The sequence below is a fragment of the Anas acuta genome, chromosome 8 (genome assembly GCF_963932015.1).
Source record: "Anas acuta chromosome 8, bAnaAcu1.1, whole genome shotgun sequence".
Classification (NCBI taxonomy): Eukaryota; Metazoa; Chordata; class Aves; order Anseriformes; family Anatidae; genus Anas; species Anas acuta.
The window spans coordinates 7,452,518-7,467,056 of NC_088986.1; the positions used below are offsets into that span (position 1 = coordinate 7,452,518).

Sequence of the window (14,539 nt, forward strand, 5' to 3'; positions counted from 1 at the left end):
TTGAAATAGAAACTGAAATGTTCAGTAGGTCAGAAATCAAGATTTCATTTTGCTTGCAGTTTGTTTTTAATGATCTGTGAATTTAAACTGTAAATTTAAATGCTTTTGCTTCCTCATTTGGAAATACTTCCATCAGAATTTGCACCTTCTGGTCTGTGCTGCAGATAACTTACTCCTTATGTGGAACTGTTGGGATCATTGGACACATGTATACCTAACAGTTTACATGCCGGACCTCGTTCACAGTCTGTGTTCATCCAGCTTGCTGCCTTAATCTTAGAGGATCCACCAGTTTCACATGTGCAACTCAGGTTGCAGTGACTCTGGGTGCCCATGCATTAAGCTATGTCCAGAGAGAGCTCGTGACCCGTGACCTGAACTGTGGCCTGTCCCTATTATTATTTCCATGTAACCTTATAATTATTGTTGTGCGAGGTAATTGGAATCCAACCTATACTGCTAAACAGCTCGGACCACCCAGCTGGTCTCTCACTCTCCCTTCTCAACAGGAAGGGGGAAAGAAAATAAGATAAAAAAGCTTGTGGGTCAAGATAAGATGGGAAGATCACTTACCAATTATCCATTTAGTTCCTGGGAAAATGAACTGAAAGGGGGGATATTTTTATTTTTATTATTTTTATTTTTATTTTTTTATTTTATTTTTTAAATTAAATTATTGCTGATTGAAATAGGGGTGAGTAGTGAGAAACAAAGACAAATTAAAATCAACCTTTCTCACCCCTTCCTCCTTCCCAGATCAACGTCGCTCTTTCATTCCTGCCCCCGCAACAACGATCACAGGGACCTAGAGAGAGGGCAGGTGGTCAGTCCCTGATAGCCCCTCTCTGCTGATTTTTCTTCCTCACGTTTTTCCCCTGCTCCAGCATGGGTCCTCCCCAGGTCCTTCAGGAGATACCCGCCTTCTCCAGCACGCTTCCTCCACAGGCTGCAAGGGTGTCTGGCCTGGAGCACCTCCTTACCACCTCCTCTGGCCTTGGTGCTTGTGGGGCTGCTCCTCAGCTTTCTTCCCTGCCTGTGTGCCATGTTTTGTCTCGAATACACCTTCACAGAGGTGTCACCAGCGTCGCTGAGGGACCTGGCCGTGCCCTACAGTGGGGCCATTGGAGCAGGCAGTGACCAGCATGAAGCACTCGGCCTCTGCTCACAGCTTCTCCTACAGGCCTTGTCATTGCCTGGACATGGGCACCCTGTATGGCAGATAACTTTATTTATGTTTGGAAAAGGACTCACTGTACAATATTGCCATTTTTTCAAATATTTCATATTCCAAATGTATCCTTCAGGCAAGTGTTTGGGAGCAGATTGTTAGCATGAAGTGGTTTTCTGCAGCGGGAAACAGGAGAATTTTGTTCTGAAAAGAAGGCTGTGGGCAGGAAAAAAGAGTGTAACATTAAAAATAGGGAAGATTGGAAGTGTTCACTGTTCAATTGGTAAAGCCAGAAACAATTTAGGATAAGAGACATCCTGAAAATATATTGATGAACAGATTTGAAAGTGTTTTTTTTTTTTTCCCTGCTTCTCCACTCCAAGATAGCTGATCAGCCAAATTTTGCTACTTTTGCTTATATTTAGTAGTGTGTTACCAATGAACAATTATACGAACTGAAATGCAACTTGCTGAGGAGGGAGTTGTTTAGCTCCAATAATGTTACAAATAACTATTTGAACCCAACACTATATATCCTACACCCAAATATATCAGGAATCATAAAAACAGGTTGTCTTAACACTGCTAATCTTTTTCTTGCATGTAAAGCAGCATTTGGGAACGACCCTGTCTTACAAGATCAGATAGGATGGGTTTTGGGTTGGAATAGGAAAATGTGAAATCTTATTTTTGTAGTATATTGATGAAATGGACAGTCTAAGCCCTGTCTTTAGATTTCTGGGCACATTTCAAAGGCAAAATGGGAAGTTAGCAATTTAAAAGCACTTAGCATGTTTCCTGGTGCTGAACTTTGCTTCTATAGCCAGTTTGGTTACTTGCTAAGTAATGCCATGGGGAATAGCTCTGACCACATTTAAAAAATTTATTCCATGAAATTCACCAGGAAAAAGCTAAAGTGAAACCTTATAGCCTCATTTGTTTCTGTGGAAGGAGGTGATAGTGGCCCCAAATGGTAAAGGAGATATATTAAGATGGCTTTTGAATAACAAAGGAGATAGAGTCCTGGCCATCTGTGGACACAGCACTGGCCAGATGTGCCATGTGAAACTCTGGGAACTAATTTTAGAGGTACTTGAACATGAGCAGAAAATGGAAACTTTATCAGAAAAGTGGGGAAAAAGTGGAATAACCAAAAGGGTGGGAGGATGCTTAACTGAAAGAATAAGATTAGAGAAGACAAAAAGTCAAATTGATTGAATAATAAAAGCCCTTGCAGACTTTTTTTTTGTATATGTATTTACATATATTTTACATACTGGTATGTATTATATATATCTTACTTTGTGGTTACTTACTTTGTCATTTAAAAATTATTTTGGACTTTTGTAAAGTCTCTTGTACACATATCATATATTTTAAACATTGGAGGTAATTTTTAAAAAACTTTTCTCTGTATAGCTCCTGTTCTGGATTTTTTTCATTTATTGAAATACATTCTTTTTTGTATGTTCTCATTAGGTAATCTTGGACGGGTGGACCACATCACAGAGTTTGAGTATGACCTGTTCATTAGACCAGATACCTGTAACCCACGCTTTCGAGTTTGGTTCAACTTCACTGTTGAAAATGTAAAAGAATCACAGGTATGTACGTAATAAATTAAATAGTACAACAACTTTAAGAATTGCTTGTTCCAGAATATAAGATACTTTCATTCTTAAAAAAAAGAGATGCAGTTCAGGGATTGTAAGTGTTGCTTTGCTGTAAAATATGTTTCCTTCCTTCAAATTTTTGTAAGTAAAAGCAGGTATCATCCTGACTAGATATCACCGTATTTTTCAACTAAGATGTAATATAATTACAAAGATAATGTAACAGTTGAATTAATGGGTAACAGGTGTTGTACACTTCTGTTAATATATGCAAACCAAATATATTTGTTAATGTATGAAAACGAAGTCCACCGTAGCTGTTCAAATACTATTACTCAAAACTTCATTTAAAATATCTAGAACATGAGGTAGCACTACAAACAGACATTACTCTAGTGTACTATAGAAGAAGCAACCTGTCACTGTGACCCCTGTGAAAGAGGTTTGTCATTAAATGTGAAAGACCTTGATAAGCAACTGATTCAACTACTTCTAAATAACACTTTTTTTCATAAAAATCCTAAACAAACAAACAAACAAAAAAACCCACAAACAAATAAAAAGGGAAAGAAACTTCCTTGCTTCATTTATTTTAATTGTTTTAAAATAAGAAAAAAAAATTCTGTGCTTTCACATTGACAAATCCACAAAGATTTAATTCCACTTTTTGCATTTTATTCTGGCATCCTGTCATAGTTTGTCATAATCAGACTGTCGTTTTCACCCACTGTTTTTTGGGAAAAACAAACAAACAAAAAAAAAAACCAACACATGTTTGGTAAGAAAAAAACTGTAGAAGCTTGATATTTGTATTCCTATGAAACTAATATCTTTATATCCACCACTGTACCATTCCTGTTACAACTAGAAATCATGAAATTGTTTATCTATCTTCCTGGAGCCTGATACTTTATCAGACAGACCCTTTCCCCTGCTGTGCCTTAGTCAACTATGATCAAATTATATAGTCATGAGATGAATGGGAATCTGTCTCAAGGAGGCAAAGAGATCTGGTAGGAAGATACAATATATATCTAGTGCTTACAGGATATTTGTTTTCATGGTTGTCTACATGAAAGAGAACGGTTTCACTATTAAGTTTGACTTGTGAGGTCTGTTTTTATAATGTGTCTTCCTATAATCTTTTTTTCATCTCTCCAATTTCCGTTAAAACAAGACCTGCATGAACGTAATCTAGTCTGGAACCTTATTTAGGTCTTTGTACTAGCGGACACGGGCAGTATTAGTCACTGCAGCTCAGCTATATTAAATGAACGTTAGAAATTGCTATATCAAACATACTGTATAACTTGGTGGTTTGTGCATTTTGATTATTTTCTTTTATGTTTTGCTAGAAAATAATAACAACCAAAACCATACTATTCAGTATTGCCTAAAAATGTTGCACAAATGCAGAAGTAACTTCAATCGCTTTATTTGTAAAAGTAGATATATTACTAACTATATATAAATAATTATCTGTCTAATATTATACTTGTTTTTAGTGTGTCATGTGTGTCATGTGGGGGGTAGATATATGTATGCATTTACATGTCCCGTCTGGTTTCAGCCATTTAGATGAAGACTCAAAGATAGTAGCTAAATTTATTAGTTTTATTCATTGTATACATTACATTTCCTTCTTACTGTTCCTCTTTTTTCAACCTCAAATTCTGAACTAATATACTTCGACTTAAAAAAAAAAAATAAAAAAAAAATTGAAAATGTTCTTATGCATATCTCTCCAGTCTGGCTTGATATTCCGTACTAAAGACTTTAGTCACAATGAAATTAATTTCAAAGGTATCATGAGAAAACAAGCAACCTCCTGTCATCATCTGACTAGGAACACATAATTGTACTGGATGCATTTTTGATTTAGTTTTCAGTTCCACTACCAGTTAGTAAAGATTTTTACAGTATGTTCAGTGCCCTATATTGTGTTATGAATCTAGAGAGAAGTGTTAAGAAGAAACTTCGAGATAGATATTCTTGTCAAGCTAACTACCCCTGCATTGTTCTGTAGAGTACTATTTTTTTACAGTGCAGTTTTTATTGTCTTAAGCTATTGAGCTTCCATCACTAATGTCTAGAAACCCCTTTTCATAGACTTTTCTCACTGAGACTGTTGCTTGATATTTAGCCTAAAGCTTTCTTTTAGTTAATCACATTATTCCTTCTTGTAATTCTGCTTGTTAATAACTCCTCTTGGTACAAATAAATCCTCTTCATCCTTGACTAACATTTCTATTTCTGTAGATTATCACATTCTTCATCATTTGTCTTTTAACCTAGCTATCATGTATGGTTCTTTCAGTTCTCTATCCAATAGAGTACTTTAGCTTTAAGTGTTTAAGTATTTTTCTGCTTTGGGGCCTTTGGACTTTCATCATAAGTGAATCTTTCCAGACCTTTGATAATTAGCCTAGTTTCCCAGGGAAACAAGGCTTATATGATCATACTGTCTATGTTACACTTGCTAGCCTAGATTTTTGTGTGGCTAATGGTCTTTCTCCTCTTCTTTCTCCCTCAATAGCTTTTTAACTCCTGGCCAGTTTCAACCCCACTGGACAGGAATTTCTGTAAGTTTCAGGAGAGCAGAATGCCAGATGGGCAAGAGACCCCATTAGTGTTCCCAATGGCAGAAAGGCTGTAGTATGAGATCATTTCTTATTCAACATCAGATAATCCACAGAGGAGACGTGCAGAAAAAAGTACTCATTGGAATTTGCATTTTTAAGGTAATATGAAATCCAACCAAGAAAACCAAATCCATAGCACTTTACGTTTTTGCGTCTTGCAGAACTTCTTGGTATTATTATTATCATTATTTTTTATTATTAATTATTATTATTATTATTATTCCCCTTCAAATTCCTTCAATATTTTATTCATAATGTGGAACTAAAATTGAATGGGCATTTTTGAGTACACTGACATCCTGGTTTTTGGAGAAGAGACTGTAGTCTTTGCTCTGTAACTGTCTTACAATAGACAGCTGAAAACTGCAGCAGCCTTTTGTTGCTTTTATCACTATGGAAACCCATGCCTAATTTGTTGTTCACTATCGTACATAAGTCTTTTTCAGAATGATTGCTTCCTTCCTCATGTTATGTATGTCTTAGGTTACCATTGTGCTTCAGCAAGAAGGGCAGGTAAAAGAACTAAGTTATGTAGTATAGAAATGGGAGACCCAGTCTTTTCAGAACTATTTTTAGCATTTGACAAGTTTATTTTACTTCATATTTGCTACTTTTCCCTACACTACAGCAAAATCAGTAGAACTTTAGTTTCATTGCAAACTGGTAAACAAGCTTCTTCCATATGACTTGGTCTTTCAACATCATACATTTCATTGTCTTTTTTTTTTTTTTTTTAGCAAAGCAAAATTAAAAAAAAATAGTGGTTTGTATTTATGGGAAGAAAGAACTATCATATAAGATGCCTGTGAGATGTAACATTTGGCCTTTTGGTCTTCCCATATGTTTTCTAACTTGCAAGTCAGTTGGTCTGATAAGATCTGAAATGTAGATTTCGTTAGTCACTTGTTCAGTGAATTCAATTAACACTGATATTGGAAAGAACAATAAAAAAGAACTGATATGTTATATGTAACGCCTGTAATATGTAGTCATGCATTGATTACTTTTACAACAACCATGAAAGGAAGAATGAAGAAAAGAGGATTTGCATGTATTCTGACGGGCAAAGCCTCCAATTTCTCTACTTATTCATGTGTTGCAAGCTACTGTCTTTTTCTAGGTAATGCTCTATATTGGGCAGAATTTATTTCCTCTTAACATCAGCCTTGGCCCCGACAACACTGTCTACAATTTTGCTAAACTCCTTCTCTGTGGAATCAGAAATTGGATGAACAAATGTCACATTCAGTTTGCATTTCAAGTATTTTAAATAGACAGTGCTTCGGGTGAACAATTACTTCTAAGCTATTATCATTAAAGGTTTTACTAGCAACAGTGATTTGTCTGAGAACTGAGAAAAAAAGAAATGCGTGTACCACGATAAATTATAAATATACTAGGATACCAGAATTGGAGGATTTTATAGATGAAAATAGTAATTATTTCTCCTGGGGCTCATATCAAAAATTCTACCAAGTAGTAGGCATTCATTGTTCCAGATACTGTAGTCACTCTAGAAAAAGTGGATCTCTGTACTGGAAACCTTTGATAAATTTGAGAAGAGATAAGAGTTGAATAAAGCAATGTGATTAAAATATTAAAAACGTCTTTGAGGATATTAATTACTCTAAAGAACAGCAACCATATTATAGCATTGCCCATCTAGGTCATCCAGTATATTCTGTATGTGTATGTATTCTGAAAAACTCTACTGTCTGATGAATCATATTCAGAAATGAAATTTTCACTGAGATTAAAAAAATAATTTTCAACATAAGGGGTTTCTCAACAGTGTCAAATTTTGTTCTGAAAGTGTCAATAAACACATTATGAGTTCTTAATCACAAAGGTGACAAAACATACTGAGAAGGATAGAGGAGAAAAATAGATATTTGGCAACTAGGATGTGATCATTACCTACAGTTATGAAATCAATCCAAAACAAGGTTAAAATCAAAGAACAAAATGGTATCTACTTGAAGGAATTCTCTCTGTTCAACTTCAGTTGCACTTGGATTGAGAATAGAATATTGGCTGAAGATACTTTGTTTGCTTTTTTGTTTTTATTATGTATGAATATAGATCAGGAAAAATAGTAACCTTCTTTAGAAAGTTATGCGAGGTGCAAATGTAAGACGGATAATAACATAACTGGACCTTATAAATGCTTAGAGGACTTAGAGTTAGTTTCTCTCTCTCTCTCTCTCTCTCTCCCCCCCCCCCCCTTTATTCTTTTTTGGTTTGTTTTTGTTTTCCACGCTGTTTTTTGTGGGGGTGGTGGAGGTCTGGGGAGATGATGAGAGAAAAAAGCTGTAAAATCTCTAGTGTCTTTATTTCATTAGATTTTCAGTAATTATTTATTACTGTTACTGGATTTTTTAGTTTGCTCAGGCCTCTTATTACAGTCCTAAAAAAAAAAACAGAGATCCTTAGTGGAGAATTGCTGTAAATACATATCTGTCTGCCTTGAAAACATGAGATACATAGATAGTTGAGTGCATTTGGACAACAACTTTTAAGTAATTTTAGTTACAACGGGGTAAGTAAACTATTTTTTCATATGGTATATGCCATTCAACTTCAAAAAATTGTAAGAATGGCATAGCCAGATTCATGATGCATATTTTGTAAGATCTCATGGAACCATGATACATTGATATGCATGTGATACATTGGATACATTACTTTTGTTTGTTTGTTTGTTTGTTTGTTTTTTTGGGGGAAGTGCTTGCATTGTCTGAAATGTATATTAAAAAACATAATGGATTATTTAAAAGGAGCCTTGGGAATATATAAAAGTAGTTTCACTGTCCTCTACTTTGGAAAGTGATATAAGTTTGTTTTAACTTGAAGGTGCATAGGGTTAGACGAAATGTATAGTGATTAAAGTAATTATTTATTTACTGAAGAAGCTATATGAAATGTTAATTAAATAAAAAAAAAGTGATGACATTTAAAATAGATTGTATGTTCATCTCAACATTTAAAAAAAGAAAAATCAATTGAACATACTGCAGTTTTGAAGAAAAATAATTTTGCCATTTTGGAAGCTTGTGCCTATATTGGTCATGTATAAAATTAGATTTATAAACGATGATTCTTCCAAGTTGGAATCCTTTCAAGTACATATAATTTTATTTTGGATCAATAATTTTGTTGTGCTTGGAATAGATTGAGGATGTGTGTGAAGCTTTGGTAAGTACAATATACTGTGCATCTCCATGAAATTATCCAAAGCTGTCATGACATGTATTATCCTTTGAAAAGTAATGAATACAGATAGGTTAGTAGACACAGACAATATTCAATATTAGTAAAACAAATGCTGTCCTGATGAAATATTCTCTTTTGGCATGAGAGTGTTAAATTCATAAACTTATTTTATTCCAGTTGTCTCTAAGAAAATTTTAGATGTCAGGGTTTTATAATTATTGCAAGCATACTGTATGTTTCAGATTTAACACTTGTTTTTTGCTTGCAGGAAACTAATGGCCAGGTGTGTTTGATTTCCTGTTATGGTGGCATCTGTCACTCCGAATGTCAAAAATACATTATAAATGCCATAAACAAAATCAGCACTGTGATGATTTTGATGTCAGTGATGTGACACACTTGCTTTTCTTTCATTTTAAAAACTTATTTATTTATTTATTTATGATTAAATACCTACCTTTTTAGTTCCAGTGTTAATTGTCTTCTGTACAAATTTGATTTAATTCTGCTTTTATGACTGAAAAGTGTTAACATCAGAATGTGGAAACATAGAACTAAAGTAAAAAGAAAAAAAAGTCAAATTGAAGAAATAACAGTGAAATCTTTAAGCTTTCCTGTTTTTTTTTTTTTTTTTATCATTTTCTTTCCTTTTTTTTTTTTTTTGACCTTTCCCATGCAGAATATTCTATACTTGAGCCATGTTGAGATACTTTGAGATACTATGCAGAGATTGTTGACACCTGAAGATAAAATCAAGACAAAATATATGCAGACTAATTCATGTTGTGGGGAGAGGGAAACCATTTCCTGTGTACAATGACAGTGCAGATCTTCTCAGATCTTCCTGGGAAGATCATGGAACAGATCCTCCTGGAAGCCATGTTAAGGCATATAGAAGATAGGGAGGTGATTCAAGACAGCCAACATGACTTCACCAAGGGCAAATTGTGCCTGACCTTCTGTGATGGAGTGACTATATTAGTGGACAAGGGAACAGCAACCGATGTCATCTACCTGGATTTCTGTAAGGCCTTTGATCTGGTCCACTACAACATTCTTTTCTCTAAATTGGAGAGAGATGGAATGATGCATGGACTATTCAGTGGGTAAGGAATTAGCTCTCTGGCCACATTTAGAGAGTTGCAGTCAGTGACTGTCCAGGTAGAGATCAGTGACAAGTGTTGTCTCTCAGGGGTCTGTACTGGGACCAGGACTGTTTAGTATCTTTATTAATGACATAGACAGTGGACTGAGTGCACCCCCAGTAAGTTTTTGGATGATACCAAGACAAGTGGTGCAGCTGATATGATAGAAGGAAGGGATGCCACCAAAAAAGAAATCTAAGAAGGAAGTAGTAGTGATATTCCATAGAATGTAATTAGTTGAGAAATAATTTGGATCTGAATAATTTGGCTACTGAAGTAGCCAGTGTTATGGCACCAGATTGTGATTGAGTGTATTAAGAATATGCCTCCAGTAATCCCATATTCTTTTACCTCTTGGAGTTAGGATTAGAGAGATGCTGCAATCCTTCATTGCTTTTGTTTGCTACCTGTAATTCTAACATGAGAACCCAATATGAACCCGATGACCGAATATTGGGTCACTGTGCATGGAACGTCTTTACATTTCTGACACATTACAATAAACAGGGAAAAAGTGGAGAAAACTTGAATTTTGATGGTGAAAATGGAACAGAGGATAAGTAAATTCTTGAAAGTTAGTGTAGTGCTGTGTTATACTCAGTAAGTGCTTTTCACTTTGCTTGTGTGAAAGCAGTTAGAGAGATCAAAGGAATTGTTAAGAGCGGTAAATCTTTCACTGATCCTAAGCACCCATAACCTCCTTCAGAACAAGTGCCACAAGGATGTAGTAATATTATTGCACTTTGTTGAAAAGACCGTGCATTTGGTAAACCCTTTTAGCCAGTATGGATTCATTCATCAACCAGCAACTCATTTTTAATCCCGGTGTGTAGCACATTTTTCTGCAAGTGTCTTGGAAAGCCAAACATGACTCAGGGCTTTTGAGTCCAAATCATGTTGTTCTTGGATTGCACAAGAGAATCATAAGCAACTGGTCCTACTCTTAACTTAACTAGCCTAACTCACTAAATGACGGAAACTTAACCTTCTTCAAAGCATGTAGTGTCACTACTGTTTATTCCAGGAAATAGCCTGGAATATAGCTCCAGAACATGGCATGTTACGATACCATGGAGTTCCCACCAGTCTAAATTAGGTACAGGCTGTCAGAAGTCACCAAATTTGTTGTAGTGATTGCCTCCAGATTGCTTTTTCAGAGCAGGGATAGATAGACTATATAAAATGTATCATTCTTATCTAATCTGATTGTACTTTTCATGAACTTGAAGCAAGGAGTTCTACAGATTAATTATGCAGTTTGTATGAAGAGTACTTTCTTTTCTTTTTAAGATACATGGTTAAGATTTTGTGTCATTTTTGTGTTATAAGAAATTATCTGCTCACTTTCTGCATATATTTGTGATTTTATAAACATGTATTTCCACTTATACAGTTTATTCAAGGTAGTAACTTGTGGTCTAATTCGTCCCTTCTTCTGCAATCCTAAAATCTCTTCCTACAGAAGCTTTAAAAAGCCTGGGTATGCCCTATATTTACCAGTAATTTTGAAGGGCAGGTAAAAGAGATTTTTCTAGGAAAACAGATTTACAGCGACCCATCAAATTCAACCCTGTATAAAAGATATTTTTATTTTTGCCAGTGGAATCTGAAAAAAGCATTTGTCTCTATGGTAGAATGAGGTAGAGTATCTCCCATTGATTTCAGTGGGAGCAAAGTTAATACAGGGTTAAATGCCTCAGAAAATCCCATCCTAGTTACAATTACATATTTTGTTGCATTGCTATACCTCTTATAAATGTATGCTTTATTTATAAAATTCTGGACATATCAAGCTTTAAGTTTCATTTTTTTAAAGGAGGAAAGAAATTAAAAAGGTATGGTTTGAAGCTAATCTATTTTCTAATGTTAATTGAAACTGAAGATTCTGCACTGTATAGGTCACCCAAGATATTACAATAGGTGTAATTAAATCATTATGTTTTCCTGCAGCCAAAAATATTGTAATCTTTCTGTTGAAGATACTGTGAAGTTTTCTGTAAAACAAAGGGAATGTGCAATTTTTTGCTTTAAGAAATTACGAAAAATAACATGGAATTAAATATTGACCCTCAATGTATAACTACTGGGTTTTTGGTACATAACAATGTATCATCAACTGATTATAATTATAATGATCAGTACAATTTACATCAGTTTAAGATCTGGCCTGTAAGCATTAGATAGGCAATATCTGCTGTTACACGGGAGCTCATGATGGCTTTGATAATTTTTTTTGTGAATCGAGAAGCTCCATGGAAGCTTCTAATTTTCATAGTGGCACTACCATGATGAACTGCAGCTCATTACAGTAAACTGATGGCAGCTGTTAATACTATTACAGGCAGAGACTTTTTATTTAAGAGAAACATTAGCCAGTAACTGGTAGATTTCTGACACAGTATTACATAAACTTCCTGTTAGGAAGGGGAGCAAAGAGAAATGGATTTGAACCCATTAGTATCAGAATTACGTGTCAGAAAGCTAGAGCAGAGTTCAATTTATTTCTGCAATAAACTGTAAGCGAGAGATTGACTTGACAATTATTTTACCTTACATTGCTCTGGTTGTTCTGAGATGACTATTCCAACATCAAATCATCTTGTTTGGACATCTTTTACTAAATAACATGCTAGTCTAAATATGCATTATGTTATGTAGGAGCTAAAACTCAGAATGCTTTTCAAGTAGAAATGAGTTTTTTATTACTATTTTTACTAAAGGATGTATATACAGCAGAACTTATTCAGTATAGATTTAAAACAACTGCATGTATTTCTGCTAAATCTAGTGTATGTTGCTGAATATAGTTTACATAGTCATTGAAAGGATAATCTTTCTAAAGCTTTTAGTAGCTTGGTGTAAGCAATATAAATAATCTGCCCCCAAACATTTGTCTACTCTAAGCCAGTCACTGTGCAGGATTATTGCTTCTGTTTCTGGTCTCCTTTTTCCCCACTAGTTTCCCAAGATAAGTGACAACAAATTAGTTAACCACTTCCTTACTATATTTTTCAGCCGTAAGAAGAGTATTTTATCATCATTTTTTCCTGTTTCATACATTTAACCTCCAACTAAACACTGAGGTCCATGAATCCAAATTTTTGAATTTACACAATACAATGGTACAACAAGCTTTTATTGGAATGACAAATATGACTGTATTTTTCTTGCCTTGAAATGATGACTTTCTATAGAACGTTTATTTAATTTTCTAGTAGTGTAACTTTTTTTTTTTTTTTTTTTTGGTACAGAGTTGTGTTCATTGTCCTCATACTACCTGGTGAAAACTAACATGAAGCTTCACACAAAAGATTTACTGTTTTTTTATAGACTGGGGTATTTTTTATAGACTGGGGTATGGATTCTCCTAGCAGGTTTCCATATGCCTTTGCACACTTTAGTGCAAGACTATTGTCAGGAGTGATACAGGAAGTAGAATGTGGCTTATATTGCATCATCTTGGATGTTCGTATTCTGTTCTGTGAACTCTGGGGACAAAACTAATGCCAACATCAGAGGACTACAGAATATTGTGATTTATGGTAGGACATGCTTGCCCCTGCAACTTTACATTGATGTTGAGTGCCTTGTGTTAGATTTAAATTGCTTCAATATCCAGATTAAACAGAATATCCTTCCTGGCAGGCCTGTGGGATGGCAATTCCATGGGTTTGGAATAGCTAGGATTCAGATACAGTAGCCATTCCCTGCATGCCATCTCTTCCCTATGGCTGCAAAAGGACAAACAAATTTCTGTGAAGCAAAGGTTAATACAGCTACTTACCTAAGTAATTTGTTATTTTACATGAAGTCTACCTGTTTTTATCACAAAACTAATTTGAGTTTTAAATAAATATATATTTATTTTATTATAAATACAGCCTGCATTATAAAAATCAGCCTACAAAAAGAGATTATATACATGTAGGAAGAGAATTTCATTTTGCCAAGAATTTCTCATGCATAAATACAAATGAATATTCTAAATGTAAATGTTTGGCTAGATTATTCCTCAGAGACGCATATTGATTTCTGTTGTCACCCTTCAGTGAGATTTACTGTGGAGTACCAGGAAGTCCTTTCCAAACACATTCTGAAAAAAATGTAAAATATGATTTCCCTGACAGTCAGTGAAAAGAGATGGAGTGAATGTTAACAAATTAACTGTGTTTACTCCATCTTCACCAGTGTAAGAGTCTTTCAGCTTTTAAAAAAGTTACTCATTTGATGCTTATAATATACAGGTCCATATTGTGCTTGATGTACTAGAAAGTATGTTTTCAAATTTATAGCTTAGCAAAAAACAAAGCTTTGCAGTTCCTGATTTTTTTTCGTGTATCTAAAAGTAGAATTGTGTCTCTCTCACCATAGTGGGAAGCACTGTAAAATTTTGTAGCTTAGACTGTTCTAACAAGCAAGTAGTATGGGTCTCATGGTATGTGATGGCCAAGTTTGATCCTAAAATAATTTTTGTGTTACCTTCAGCTTTCTAATAAACCTGACATTTTAAATTGTTGAATGTTTTTGTGTGTTTTATAATTTTGGATTATACTGATTTTACACTTCAGTGGTTAAATACATATATTGTTCTACAAATAAGATACCTTTTTTTTCTTCTTCCTATTTAGAATGTACAAAATATGTTTTGATGGTTTAGTTGGACTGAAGGGTAACAATTTTTTTTTTCCCACAAACTATGTAATTTTATAGCTATCTAAGAAAATACCAAGATTACTCAGTCTTAGTCTTAGTATTTTT

General features: G+C 34.5%; 1 protein-coding gene across 7 annotated transcripts in view; it reads left to right on the forward strand.

Moving 5' to 3' along the window:
* Window positions 1-14,539, forward strand: part of BEND5 (BEN domain containing 5) — a 924,018-nt gene that overhangs the window by 44,889 nt on the left and 864,590 nt on the right. For all 7 annotated transcript variants that reach the window (XM_068689841.1, XM_068689840.1, XM_068689843.1 and 4 more), the window contains exon 3: window positions 2,648-2,772. In XM_068689841.1, coding sequence (XP_068545942.1) covers window positions 2,648-2,772 — 125 coding nt within the window. The remainder of the gene's footprint in view (window positions 1-2,647; window positions 2,773-14,539) is intronic.